Genomic DNA, 15,372 nt, shown 5'->3' with positions numbered 1-15,372 from the left:
ATGTTTGCGTTGCTGAACCACAAACTTACTGGAATAATTTGGTATGAGGAAACCTGTGTACGTGCACTCACGCACAGACACAGAGACACAACACCCACAAGTCATTTATTTACTTGATATCTGGCCTAATAGAGGACTCTGCTGCGGATAGTGAGCGTGCAGCCTGTTTACCTCCCATCTATCAAACTCTCCATGCTGACTTGGTTCCATGGTAACACTCCACCCAGGTCAAACGGCTAAGCTGAAAAAAGTGAGGATGGTTTGACTAACAAAAGCTGATCTGACTACAGAAAGTCTGTCTATTACTGACTGACTTTAATAAGCCAGTCGGGTGAGAAACAGGCATTAAAGACAAACAGCACAGGTTAGAGAAGGTGACTGTAACCTGGATTATCAATGAGGAAGCGTAACCTAATTCTGAGAGGTGAGCAGGATGTTTTCTTGATATATTATCCAAAGTCTGGGTAACTTAAGACACGCACACACCATCTCTTTCTATTTATTTTGCTCCAAGACGATGACAAAGGAAAGGGGACATCAGACAAGTGGTCCTATTCAGCAGCTGTGAAAACTATGTGGGTTTTGGAGATATGTAGGACTAAAGACAATCACCTTAAACACAGATATCTGATTTGGTGACTCTGTATTTAGAGCCATAATGTAATCAAACCTCCACGTGAGCACACCCTCGTGGCCTTCGGTTTTGTGTGTGCAGCAGAAGTAGTGGGTGCGCTTGAAGTCTGGAGTTACAGACATTATAATAACCTTAATTGTAGCACACAGGTTCATAGAAAAGAAAAGAAAAGAAAACAGAAAGGAAGCCCCGTTATTCACATTAATACCCCAAGCACAGCCTGTGTAGACCATTAAATACCACGTCTTTAGCTGGAGCAGCACGTATTTATCTTAACAGCCACTGCAAAACATATCCATGTAACAGCAGCCGATGTAAACGTGCTGACCAAACACTTCACACATTATCGAACATTAATGCGAAGAGACTTTTTTTTTTCTTGCTTAACAAATTGGCATTAGAGTGTACGTGCAAATCCCTCATGATGCACATCCTTCTCCCTCATCTCTTTTTAAGGATCCCTGAAACAAACCCTAGAAGGATTAAACACAGAACGAGTGCGTTTGCAGTTCAAACTGCAGCCTGCTGGCTCTTCATATCAAAAACAACAGTCACAGCTGAGATGAAAAGCCAAGCCCATATTTGAACTTGTCAGCCCAGCAGGCAGGTGAACCGTGCTGTGTTGAAGCCAAACACACAAATAATCAACATCAGGGAGAGTACCCGCTGGATGAAACCACAGCTACAGGAGATATGATAGCCTACAGATGCCTACAGGAAGGTTAAATGGCGTCTGTTATTTTTATATAGTTCCAAATCGTATAAACAGGTGTCTTACTGCACTGAGTGATAAGGATTAACAAAAGTAACATCAAGAGATTTAGTCACATCTCACTGCTACCTTCACACAGAACTTGCTGCTCTTCATCCATTTCTTCATCCCCTTCGGACCTTCCATCACTGGGAAAACTGGTATATTCTTCCTCCTTCTCCTTTTCTTCTTCTTCCTGCTCTGTGCTGTCATGTTTTGGCAAACAAAAATATTCTTTATCCTCGTTCTGCAAATCCAGATTGTCCTCATCGCCATACAAGAAGAGTGCCATCCTCTCCCCTGATGCTTCAGCTAACCAGATACAACGCCATGGTTTCTACCTGTGTGTGTTTTAATCTCCTAGTCTGTGTGTGTGTGTATGTGTGAAAGTATGCAAACAATGCCTGACTGACTCTGAGTTTCTCCCTAAATGTCATGTGCCTCTCTGTGCACTCCATGGTACATGTCTGGTAAAGCCTGTGTGCGTGGACCTGCTTGTAATTGAATTTCTAAGCGTGTGTGTCATTTCTATGGCAGCTCAGTGAGACAACCAAACTCCTCCCCTTTTTCTCTGTGGCCAGTCAGTGAATGGCCTTCTCCACTCTGCCACAAACATCGGGTAAACTGGCACACTCCCTCAGGACAACAATGTAACAAACAATTTAACGAAAAATAGGTTAAAACAGATTTAATCAAGCAGATGAGGGCATTGAAAATGCATAATATTTATGCCTTTAATTCTCATCTGTGTTATCCATCCAGTGGTTTGTGTGGTCGCTGTGGTTCAGACCAACAACAACAGAGACAACCAAAAGAGAATTCTCCTTGAACAATTCCCAACAAACACCAGTCACTTTACAATCGCCCCCCCACCCTTAAAATAACTTGGTACAGTCCTGCTCAGCTCTATGGTGACAATAGGGCAGGGCATAAAATAACACACAACCTGTTTCCAGGGCTGGGCCAGACACACAAACACACACCTTCACAGGTGAATGTTTTTGCATACTATAGTTAACATGCAGACAGTGTTATCAAGAGAGTCAAGAGATAAGCAAGGGCACTTTGAGCTGAGCTGCTTAGAGATTTTCCATGAAGTCAATCAGAAGAAATACTGAAGAATAAACTCGTTTCATGAGACAGTGCATGAGACCTACTTGGACAGCCATACAAATTGACCCTACAAAACACAAGGCACTGTGAACCCTAATCTTGCATGAACTGCATTTACAAGGTGAGCTATAATAAAGCTACTTTGGGTTGTTCCCCTATTCCCCGGGGTCGCTACAGCGGGTAGCTTCTCATGTTTGATTTGGCAGATTTTATACACCAGATGCCCTTCCTGATGCAGCCCCAAAGGCATCTGTGTCTCCTTCTGGCTTGTTAGCCCAGTGTGTGATGCAAAAGCAAAAATATTTCTTTTCATTGAATGGGGACATACAGGAAGTGGATGACTAAGACACAACGACAAAAGAGTTTGCAAAGAGTGGACAGGCAGAGTTTCAGTTTGGCATCAAATCTCATGCCTCAAGTTCCTGAGCAACAAGACAACCGCTGACATGAAACAAGCCATTCAAAAACAAAACAAAAAATTCCAGCAAAGTTTCACAACATTTCAAGAGTTTAATAAAGACCAATAAACAGTTTGATGGCTTAAATTAAACCACAAATTAACCAGTAAATTTGTGACATCAGCTTAATGGTAAATTTATAACCTTTATCGCAACATTTAAATAGTTGCGGTGGAAGAGGTGAGGTAAAAACATAAACATTTGAAAGAAGATATTACCATAAGACACCATAATATTCATTGCATGTTAACAAAAAAGATTAATATATATATATATATATATATATGATCTATGTCAGTGCCACATGTCTGTCTGAGCTGAGCTGTTGAGAGGGGCCAGTCTTCAAAAATGACACATGAAAGAAGCTCCGTCTTCTGCTCATTCGTCCGCGATCAACTGTTATAATTATAGTAATTGGTCTAGAACACTGATGACAGCTCAATACTGTCCCACATGCCTGAGTAACTCCGCTCAATGTTCCTATGGATGCTTCACAGCAGGCAACAAAAGAGCTCTGGACAAACACCACTCAGTGTCTCCAGGCAGCGTTTACCTCCCCCATTGTTTTATGGTCGTGTTGACTCTTAATGCTCCAATAGTTCTCACACTTTAGCTCTCATGGAAACATAATATATTGTTTTGCAATAAGCTCTGAGTCTTTTATTCAAAAACCAAAAAACTTTTTGTTTCGGAAAATGTTGACTTTTGTTGTTAATCCACTTAAATGGTGCATCAAATGTACATTTTATATCAAATTAAGTTAAGAAAAAGCTTCCAGAGGAATTGATAATCATCAATAAGCAATTTTATCCCACAACTTAGACATTCACATTACTCACTCTCATTACACATACATATAGGATCTTGGGGGTGGGCACGCTACACGGACTCCAAAAGACCATCAGGGTGTACACCTCACCCCTGGCGTCGTTGCCCACCCCTCAATTTTAAATACACGTAGACATTGAGGGCTAGCAGGAGGGACCATGCGCTTACCTGCTGCTCTCTGGCAGGTAGCTCCATGCCCTCCTGGGTTTTAATTGCACCTTAGAACACACATGCATCAACACTACAATGAGCGGGTGGAGGGGGGTTTGGAGTCTTCTCTCACCCCCGTTCTCTGCGGCCTGCTGGAGCGGGAGGGCTAGTAGGAGGAGTTGGCCGTCCGACTGCGGTCTGGAGTGTGGGGCCTCCCTGCTGCTGCGGAGTCGGGGCGGTCTGCCTCTCCCCACCGCAGGGAAAAGGGTAACACCACCTGGGTCTGGGTGCAGTTCCCCCCTCCAGGGGTAAGGGTACCTAGACCCGGTTCGTAGAGTACGCTTGGGGAGTGTGATCGTGTGTACAGCGTCTCTTTATGTCTGTCTCCACGTTGGTTGAGTGTGGAGTAAGTGCATATGAGAGCATGAGGGTGGGAATGGATGTTTGTATCTGTGTGTGCCTGTATGTCTGTGTCTATATGTCAGGTTGGGTGTCAGACGCCACCTCTCTGGGGACATCTCAGGCCCTCCAAGGTTTGGAGGTCTATCTCCCCCCACCACCACTTCCCCTGCCGGTGGCGGACTCCCTCAGACATCGGTGCATTGGTGGTTCTTTGTGTCCGGGGATGGGCGTCCATGTACACACCGGCTCACTCCTTGGCGGCCGCTTATCGGGGCCTGGAGCCTGGGGCTCGCTCGGGCCACTTCGGAGGTGGGGTGCCCCCGGCCTCTCGGCCTGGGGCTCGGTCACTCAGGCACAGCTGGCTGCCGGCGGAGCTCACGGGCGCGTCACTGCAACTCCCCCTGGCTTCTGCTCCGCGGCTGCTGAGTGACCCCTCATCTGGGACTCTCCTCAGCTCTTTCTGGGACAGTGGCGCGGCTGCCCCTCTGTTGGTCTTCCTTGGTCTCTTGTGTTCTGGGGGCCTCTGGATGTCTGGAGTTTTGATCTCCTCCATACCTGCTTCATGCCCTGGAGGACGGGGCTGTGGCCCCCCCCACACCCTCTAGCAGATCATTACATGAAGGAACCTTTAAAAAAACAAACAAAAAAAAAACAAAAAAAAAAACAAGCGCGTCCATGCTCACAGGTGTACACACGGGTGATCACACCCACAAACTACACCCTTTTTGGCTCCTACCTCAAAGCACACTGTGTTCTGTTGATCTTACGTGCTGCACAATAATGTTTAATATTTAGTATTTACTGTCATATTCCCATATATCATTGTGATGTTGTTTATTCTATTACTCTTGTTCTCTTCTGCTTGTTTTCTTTTTTCTTTCTCAACAGGTGATCCAGGTGATCGATATATGCATTTTTTTTTTCTGCTCATTCTGTTGGTTTTTGTTTTTTGCCCTTCTCCCCTTCTGTCCTCCAGTCAAGTCTGTCCCGTATTCAGCAAGTGAAAATAAAATAAACAATAAAAGGTGAATCAAATGGACCATTATGGCAAGGCTGGGATGGTCAATTTGGCAAAGTAAATCCGTTGGGCATCTTTCTTTGCCTTTAGACAACAATTCTGATGGCAAAAGAGCCAAACGGGACAGGCAAAAAAAAAAAAAAAAAAAGAAAAAAAAAAAAAAGCAAACGTAAGACTTTCAAACAAACTGAAATATGTAAGCTGAAAATTTTCAGCTTACATATTTCAGCTAGGGACCGTAGACAAATGGTAAAATGGTAAATGGCCTGCATTTGTATAGCGCTTTTCTAGTCCCTAAGGACCCCAAAGCGCTTCACACTACATTCACCCATTCACACACACATTCACACACTGGCGATGGCAAGCTACATTGTAGCCACAGCTGCCCTGGGGCGCACTGACAGAGGCGAGGCTGCCGGACACTGGCGCCACCGGGCCCTCTGACCACCACCAGTAGGCAAACATGGGGTTAGTATCTTGCCCAAGGATATTTGGCATGGAGCCAGGAGGCAGCCTGGGATCGAACCACTGACCTTCAGATTAGTGGCTGACCTGCTCTGCCACCTGAGCTACAGGTACATGGACGTAGCTACTGTGATATGAGAATGGGCGGGCTTGACCATTTCGTACCACGGATAATCCTCCTGTTTGAAACACCAACATTTACAAAATAGACTTAATTTTTTATTCAATGTGACCAAAAATGACTGACTGAGCTCATGAACTCAGCAGGAAAGTTCATGAAGTCACTGAGAGTTACAAACTGTCTGAATTCTTTCACCTTCAATAAAATAATCTGTGTGGCTGCTCTACCAGGTGTAACAAATTTCCATCTAAAGATGATATACCAGGTTCTGACTGAGGGATTTGTGAAATAATTAAACCGTACAGCTCTGCTATCACTTCTGACATAAATGAAGACAGAAGACTAAACAGTAGTGACGTTTGTATGGTTACTGAAGTTGGGCTAGCTGGTATATAATGATGTGCTACGTCATAGGTGTCAAACTCTGGCCCACGGGCCAAATTTGGCCGGCAGCCTAATTACATTTGGCCCGCAAAGCCATACCAAATTACTATTAGAGCTGGCCTACTGGTATTATACAGCTAATATATATATTGTTTAGTATTAAGCTTTGCTTGTTCCATATTCAGTTTTCCAGCAAAACTTATTTGAGTCCATAAGAAAAGATTCATTCTTATATCTGGAGGAAGATTTTTTTTTCAATAAATATTAATGTTAGCCCGCGACTTTGTTCCAGTTTTGAATTTTGGCCCACTGTGTATTTGAGTTTGACACCCCTGTGCTACGTGGTGGCTAGCTACACAGCTATGTTAGCATGTTAGCATAATATAAACATACTGAAGCTGGAGGGTGAGCGCTAACTTTTTTCCACTCGACAAAAGTTAATGGAAGGTTCCCGATGATTAGGGACGAAGGTGTCTGCACGGCAGGATGCTGTAAACGGACCAAACTTCAGTCAGGAGAACAACTGAAATAATCCATCTACCGTACGAGGTTAGTCATTAATATACTGCTGCATGGGCTGGGCTGTAGTTACATCGTAAGGTTTTAAAAACTGAGCTTTAAAATAGTGGTAGAATAGTGGTAATAAAAATTGAGAGAGGCCGACAGTGATCACCACCTTTTTTTTTTTATTTTTTTTTTTATTTATTTTATTTAGGGGCTTGTTCAGATTAAATAGGACAAGACACAAAGCATTAAGAAACGTTGAAAACCCAACAACCTCAATAAACGCAGAGTAATTTGGACCCGGAAGCAGGGTTTATCACGTTATCACTTAAAGATTGGATTGGCTTCATCTTTTTCTGTCAGGCACACAGGCCCTCTGAAGTAGCTGACGTTCACAACATTGAATATCACTTTATGGACCTGCAATTTGTCAAAGCTCCAATTTGAATAACACTGAGGTATTAAACAAACATTGACGTTATAGTTTGCATTGTTTCTTTTTGTCCCCACACACACACACACACACACACACACACACACACGGTATCCAATATCAAGTATTTTCCTGGGAGCTTGAAATTCAAATATTGTTAGAACCATCTCTTACATTCCCAATCGAAAAACAGGGCTCTTTTATTTAGCCCCAGCCCCAGCCTGAGCCCAGCTGTCCTGGTTGTCCTCTGTCCATGAAGCCATTTGTTTGAAGGCCTCTGGAAGTGCCAAAAAGTCGTTGTCAGGTTGATATCAACAAGACTGGCTTGGAGGAGCATGCAAATCATTGGGCTAAATATAAGCCAACCTACTTCCTCATCCCTCCCCAACATAAAACCAGCTGCGTATCTATTTCTGCCTCGACACTCCATGAAAAGCTTTATCAAAGAAGCCGTGTGTCCCTTCTCATCCAGCATTTAAACATTTTAACACAGTAAACCTACCGTCAGTGTCTACCAGGCAATATCAGTTCCTAAAAAAGACTGGAAATAAAAGCTATACCAGCTGGCCACATGTGAATAACATTTAAGCTGCGCAGCTCGAACTGGGAATCCATCTCAAACTGTTATGTAAGAATGCATAATATAGGACAATGAACTCATTTCTCCTCCAACATCCATATTAAGTGTGCAGTTTAATGATGTCAAAATACAAAAAGTGCACAAATATGTGCATGCGAACAACCAAAAGCAAAGCAATTACTATAGGTGAGAACTACACGTATAGCATGAAATCAGTTACATCCCACTTTAAATAAAGGAACCATAAGCAGGTGCATCATAATTAGGGAGCAAAAAGGACCAAGACGAGAGTAGAAAGACACTACTGCACCCTGCTGATAGTGACACCTGTCACATGACCATGTGGATCAATCTGCAGATTCAATCTGGTATTTAATCATTTCAAGTCACACACTAAAGCTACTTTGAGACAATACCACAGGATGTTGTAACACACTGGAATTCAATACATAAAGGATCATTTTATAACGTTGCATTCGTTTAAGCTTGTTTTGTTTTTAGGTCTCCAACAGGGGCTGATATCAGCTAATATCAGCTCTTCATTAACGCTCCAGCAGCATTTTCTAATAAAACAAGTCAGCAACCTACAGTGAGGACACCGCTTGACTCCACAGCACCATCTGCACAGTGCACTGCTACATGTGCTACAGTGAGACCTCAACGTACAATAACGACCGAGTTGGCGCCGCTCTGCTGGACAAGCTACAGATAAAAGCTTTCATTTTTGTGCATATGAGCAGAAACATATACATGGATGCAAACTTAGCTAAGACAGGTCACAGATCGCAGCAAAGATCTAAACAGCACAGATCTAAACTCGAAACCTTATTTCTAAGCAATTACAGGTTTCTTCTAAAAAAATCCTGCTCTTTGTCATGGAGATCATTTACTGCAGTTATGTCATTGAGACTAGATTATTGTAATTTGTTACTTTGTCACCATCTCCACAACATAACCTTTATTCATTTTGTCGCTATGTGCTAACGCCAGCTACCCGCTGCATCAGCAGCAGGGAGCTGGCGTTAGCACAACAAGATCTCTAGTTGTTGTCCAGAAACACAGGAACCACCATAAAGTCCAGTCACACCGCCAACACTTAACACCCACAACTACTACTTGGCTCTATATTAGGAGCCACTGACTCACCTTCCAAACACCACCTATTACAGCACCTACTGTTTATAATGCTGCTCCTCTCTGTCCTTTCCACAACACCTACCTTCATGGTTTTGCTGAGAATGCCAAGCCACAAGGTGACATTCACATGATTTAATTAGGAAAGAAACTAGCATACATTCAAGCGGATCCCAAGAGTGAGTTACTTAAAAGACAGTAAATGTATATTCAGTGTGCACAACTTCCTCAAAGCACTTCAAATATGTGTGAAATTGAAGCCAAAAAATTCCCAGCTAACTTTCCAGGCAGTCCTCCATGCCTGTGCTTTGAATTGGTTTCTTTTTAGATAGATTGCAAACAATTTGACATGTTGACGTATGTAAAGTGCAGGAAACGGCTCTCTTTCTCCATTGTAGTTGCTCTTATCCCATTTTCAGCCTCAACTGTTCTGTACTAATAATGTCTTACTTGGATATAATCCCCACAACAGCCGTCTAAGTAACAGTCTTCCACTTGAAATCAGCTATCCAATAGAAGCTACTTACTTGCTACATACAGAAATTAGCCTCTTTCCAACTCCAGGAAAGTGTCTGGCTTTTCAGCTTGTACATGTTAATCCACACTGAAGTGCTCTCTTACCATCAGTGCACTCTTCATAGTACCAGTCCAGCTCGTAGTAGTCTGCCTTAACAAACCTCTGGCCTCTGGTCTGGCCTCGTCTCTTCATCCTCACTGCTCTGACAGACAGATGTGCCAATGTCCCAGCATACTTAACTGCAGCATCCCAGCATGGTCAGAAACAAGCATCTGTCACTTTAACTGGTTTCCAGTAGAGTCTGGTGGTCAATAGGTCAGCATCTCAATTCTTCTTTCTCAGCATGCTTAGCAGATACCAGAATGGACACGGTTACTTTAGGTAAGAATCTGGTTCTCATGATCAGATTTCTTTTCTGTTCCACACTGAGTAACACCAGCCCGTTGCTGTGTTATGCTTAATTTAATGCACTGCTGGTGCCATTTTTGGATGTCATCAGTCAGAACCATTATTTGCGTCATCAGCTGTCAGCTGGAAAAAACACCGAGTCACTTATTTGTATTTTAGTCCGTCAGGTAGTCTTTACCATTTTCAGCAAATTTTCCATCTTCTGCCAAATATGTCCCTCATCTTCCTTATTTTCTGTCGTCACATTTCCAGAGTCACTCCAAAACAAATCAGAGCAAATAATCAGGTCCATCCACTTATAGCTTCATGTCAGGCCACCTTCGGCTGCTGTCAGCTGTTACTCTGGCCATGTTCGCAAAATGACCTTTTCCTTCCCTTTTGTAACATTCTTTAGCTCAACACATGGACAACCGCATCTCCAGCAATGACTCAATAAACACAGAGATACAGAGAGCAAGGCAGCAGCAGCAGTCACGGGTTTTGCAGCAGAAATGATGAGAATGACGACACAGTGGGATGGGTGGGCTAAAAGGATGTCTGTAGCCAATGAGAGGGGGGGGGGAATTTCACCAGCTTCTTCCCGCCCACCATTCACATGTCAGCATTTCGCCCTCCCTCCTCTCCTCTACTTTGTCCTTCTGCGTGGTTGTTATGGAAACAGCCTCAGACTCCAAAGCCTACGGCTGAGCAGCATGTAGATGCAGAGAAGGCAGTGTAGCGTTGGCAGGGGTGACGTGGCTAACTCAAAATGAATGAACCAAAATGGGGATTCTGGGATTTGTCATATAGGGAGTGATGAAGCGCATGCATGGGAGGCAGAAAGCACGTGAGAGGAACCAGTGAGAAGCACATTATGAAACTACAGCGTAAAGCAGCTACATGCTCACAGGATGGGCTAAGACAAGGCTAACAACATACTGTTAACCTGCTGCTTGCTAAAAACAGCCAGTGTTTCTTACAGTGTGAAAAAAAGCAACTGCTGCTAACTAAGTGACATGCATGGTTTTATGCTAATGTGCCAGTAGAGTCATATAACTGCTTACTCATGTAATGCAGTAAGGTTGCATAAGACCCCATTACAGGATCAGTTAGAGCTGCTTGCCAAGTGAGCCTGCACATTAATACATGTATTATCATTGCATTTATACGTATCTGTGCGCTGCTATTTGATTTCAGGTATGCAGTTGAATCAAAAGATAAAATAATAGGAAACAACGCAATCCCGAACATACAGCTATTCTAATTAAAACCTCATTCTTTTTAAAAATGACATCTCCTACATGTTATCTGTTACTCTGTTGACAAATATCCATCACCAGCTGAGGCTGTGAAACAAATTTACCAATCAGACCGTCCACAGTCTTTGTTACATGTGCATTTTATGTCATCACAGCATGGATTTGCCTTCGGTTGGTCAGCTGCCTCATGTCACAACCTCCTCACACTCATCCTTCTCAGGCACCAGATCGAATCAATGTTTACTCGGATGATGCAACAGCGTGTACTATATCCCCCTCCCCCACAGCGCTCCTGATTAAGATGCAAGTTGGGCTGGACTTTTCATTATATAAATGCTTAAAAATGGTAACACGTTGGCACTTTGTGATGGTCTGTACAATCAGACACTCAAGATCAGTTGAGCTTTACCATTAAAGATCTTAGCTCATGTATCACTCCTGCTTAGGGTGCTGATACAGAGCCATCTCCTTGAAGCAGATGGGGATAGCTAGTAAAAGTCCAAGTGGAGATACAGATGATGACAAATCACAGTGATGGTATTGACTGTACAGCAAAAAACTATTTTCATGATTTGTAATAATGGCTCTTCTGCCCCCTCGCTATCACCTGATAGGCTGGTTCTCTGTGATGAATGTCAATACTAAATTGAAGGTGCAGGCAATGGGTCACCGGGTGTATTTGCAGCTCTTGATTAAGCCTATTTATAAGATGCTTGGTTTATTTTTAGAACATGTTTTACCCTGAGTCACTATTCCAAGTAGACATGAGTTAGATATTAATAATTAATTGTGAAAAGAAAAAAAAAAAAACCACTTTACACTCCCTTGGTTTGCCATGTGCAGTGTTTGCACATGTTATCTACGAGCCTGTGCATGTTTGTTTAATTCAAATTGTGTGTATGTGGGACTGTACGTGCTCTAGCTGGCACAGATTGCAATCAAAAGCCACAGTTTGATAAGGCAAGTGCTGACGATGGTATATAAAATTAAAATTAAAAAAAACAAAAACAAAAAACACACACAACATGCGCACTGAGTGCACGAAAAAGTAAAACATTAACCAGAGTGAGATAGACAGCAGTTATTAATTTTGTTTTGGCAACCACGGTCACTTGGTTCGCCCACACTAACGGAGACATCAATGGAGTCAACACCCTCTCTCATTTCCACAACATTAACGTTGCCATAACACTCAGATCTCTCATTGTCACTCTCCAACAACAGGACACGCGTGTTATTATATTTTGAAAACGCAGCATAACGAACTTACAGAAGTATTTGAGGGTCTCCTCAATCTGTTCGGTAGTCAGGTCAACGGCAGCGTCAGGGCCCAAGAGGGGAGTGTGCAGCCAATCATCTTGGTCATAACCGAAGATGGTGTCAGCCCTCAGCTTGTACACCGGCAGTTGTTCTTCCAATAAGCTGATAATCTCGAGCTCCGGCAAATCAGTATTGTTACACACATCTGCACAAGGAGAGAAGACAAAGTGAAGAATAACTGCTGCTTTCTTTGGAAATATTTACTTTCACATTTTCATCAAGTTAGTGGACACAGGAAACACCAGAACTTCTGAGTTATTCAATTTAGTAATCAGGACAATGTATTTCATTTAGTACACTCATGCAGTCTTCTGAACCGGAGGGTGTATGAGGCCCTCTAGTGGCCCACTGAGGAACTGGTTAGGTTTTAATTGCAGGAAAAAGAAAACCAAAAAGGAGACCAGCTAAAAGTTGAGTTGGTATCCTTAATTAACCGTAGCTTTGCGATTGTAAAGGCTTGAAATGAGCTAGATGTCAGACATTTCTAATCATTTTTATAAAATACTGGCTTGCCAAACAGTTTAAATTAAATTTGAATCCAGTGTTGTGCCACATCCTTATCTAGGACAATAAATAATTTCTCTGCCATAATTAAGCCCATTATTACCCCGAAAGAGATAAAGATGCCATGCATACCAAACAAGATAAAACAAAATCAGGTCTCCAGTCTCTCTGCAGCCAACTGATACGAGATTAACCTGCTCAGACATAATAAATAAACAGATGTAAGTAGGTGTCGACTAGCTGCAGGGCTTCCCTAGTAACCTGAGATCAACCGTCTTAATTTTTTCCTATATTTTCCTGTGAAAAATAAAAATAAAAGATGTGAAATGTATACATCTCTTACATAGTTATAGCCCAAATTGGAATTGCTCTCTGTATGGCCTCTTTCTTTATCATTTTAATAATTACTGGGTGTTTTCAGCCCTTGTATGACAGCTGCAGTGATTAGAGATAGTAAAGGGAGATGGATGGATGACATTACACGCCACAAAAGTTCCAGTCAGCTGGGATTTAAGAGGGGACTGAAGGATCGAGGCACGTGAGCCCTAACCACCGAGCCACTCAGTTGTGCTCTCTTTTTTTTCCCTGCACAAAATCAACAGCAGCCTTCCTCTGTGAACCACTGATTCACAATTGTGCTCTGCTGTGCAAACTTAAATAACCTTACCTAAGCTTTCAGCTATGCGGCTCTCTGTTCACACATCACTTTAGTGTGCTATTAAAAGCGTCATCCATTTTTGGCTCTATTAGAGAACACATTCTCTCTGCTTACACACAAATCAAGTTTTTTCTTTTTCCCCTCCTCCACAAATATAGAACAGAGAAGCTCTTGGACTGACAGAAGGAGACAAAACATGGGAATTAACATACAGTAAAAATAAAGTTCTTTGTTTCTTTGTTCTGTCTCTCTATCTGCCCGTCTGTCTGTCTGTCTCCCCAACAATGCGCTCTTACAGTTTTTCTAATGCAGACTGAATGACTGACTGTGCTGAAAAGGGGAACACACACTCACAGCAGAGGCTGGGGAAACATTTAGCAAGCACAGCCAGAGAAATTTCAACACAGATGTAAGTGCTGAATACCCAGTTCCATCAGAACAAGTGACATTTCACAATTTTCTGGATTTTGCCACTTTGTGCTGCCTCTGGTTTGTGTAAAAGTTCTCCGAGTAAGATTATGATTGATTAGCACATCTCTGGCAGATCATTTGGTTTTACGCAAAGTACAGCAGCAAATAAAATTATATTGACAATGAAGTTTTGTAACTGAAGTGTATTAAAAGCTTTCCTGCAGAGCACAATCTGACATTATAGGAGCATGAATTCAATATACCTAAATGTACTGCAATATTTGGATTCTGATATGAAATATGAACAGTAAACTGGGTGATGTTTAAGAATGGTAACACTGCAAATATCATCCAACAAGGTTTTGAGCTTTGTTTAAAGGCAAAAAGAAAGGCAGGATGAAATGTGTGTGTGTGTGTGTGTGTGTGTGTGTGTGTGTGTGTGTGTGTGTGTGTGTGTGTGTGTGTGTGTGTGTGTGTGTGTTCTGATATTAACATATATAGAAAATGTATAAATGTTACAGCCATTGCTCCTCCTCTCTCTGCAGCTGTAGGTACCAACTGCCTGTGATTTGATACTACTGAGCATTTAGGCTCAGACTACTTTGTGTCTCCACGGTGTGGTGGTTTACACATTCGCCTAACAAGAGAAAGATCCAGGTTTGATCCTGGGAGGAGAAAAAGTCCCTTTCGGTTGCATCAGGAAGGGCGTCCAGTGTAAAAATTGAAACTAATGGGGCTCCCTCTTAGAATAGGTGAGCAATGAAAGCAGATCACCTGGACCTCTTGGGAAATGCAACAATTATACATATAAAAATATTTTTGAAATTATTTTTTCATGTGACAGAAAGAAGATCGCACAACTGAACTTTACATTTACTATGGACCATTTAAAAAAAAAAAAAAAAAATCTGTATTTTTTTTGTATCGCACCGTCTCTTCATAAGAGAGTGGATAGTAAAACCTTTTGAAGTAAATACAGAGGAGGCACAAAGCACACAAGCTGTGAGGACACCACAACAAGAAAGTTCAAGTTCAAATGTAAAAATAGGCCTGTCACACAGTCGGTCTGAGCGATAAACACACCGCCTAACACAGCGAGCAGGCTACGAAGACACAGAGAGGGTTTTATCACATTAAAGGAAAGCTACTGACTGACTAGGATCAGCTGAAATGTTAGCAGTCACGAGTTGTTTGTGTCAGACCGTTCAATCTCCCAGACATGACTTTCAAATCTTTAACTAGAGAGCATAGATCTGAAATGCAACATGGCTGCCTCCTGTTGACCAAAACAATGCACTTCTGCCCCCCTGAGGTCAATGCTTGAAAAGCCAGGGTTTTTTC

The 15,372-nt window shown here is 42.5% G+C and overlaps 1 protein-coding gene across 12 annotated transcripts in view; it reads right to left on the bottom strand.

Annotated features, from left to right (window-relative positions):
* trak1a (trafficking protein, kinesin binding 1a) overlaps positions 1 to 15,372 on the bottom strand; it is a 50,040-nt gene that overhangs the window by 16,595 nt on the left and 18,073 nt on the right. For 6 of the 12 annotated variants that reach the window (XM_040012789.1, XM_040012790.1, XM_040012791.1 and 3 more), the window contains one exon: positions 12,409 to 12,603. Coding sequence is in view for 7 of the 12 variants with exons in the window: in XM_040012786.1 (XP_039868720.1) it covers positions 12,409 to 12,603 (195 nt within the window). In the remaining 5 variants the exon portion in view is untranslated. The other 6 variants (XM_040012787.1, XM_040012794.1, XM_040012793.1 and 3 more) reach the window with 4 other exon arrangements.

This window comes from Simochromis diagramma, unplaced genomic scaffold (genome assembly GCF_900408965.1).
Source record: "Simochromis diagramma unplaced genomic scaffold, fSimDia1.1 OVJJ01000618.1, whole genome shotgun sequence".
Taxonomy (NCBI): Eukaryota; Metazoa; Chordata; class Actinopteri; order Cichliformes; family Cichlidae; genus Simochromis; species Simochromis diagramma.
Note: the sequence above shows the minus strand (reverse complement) of the source record. Positions and strands in the feature narration are given on the sequence as shown.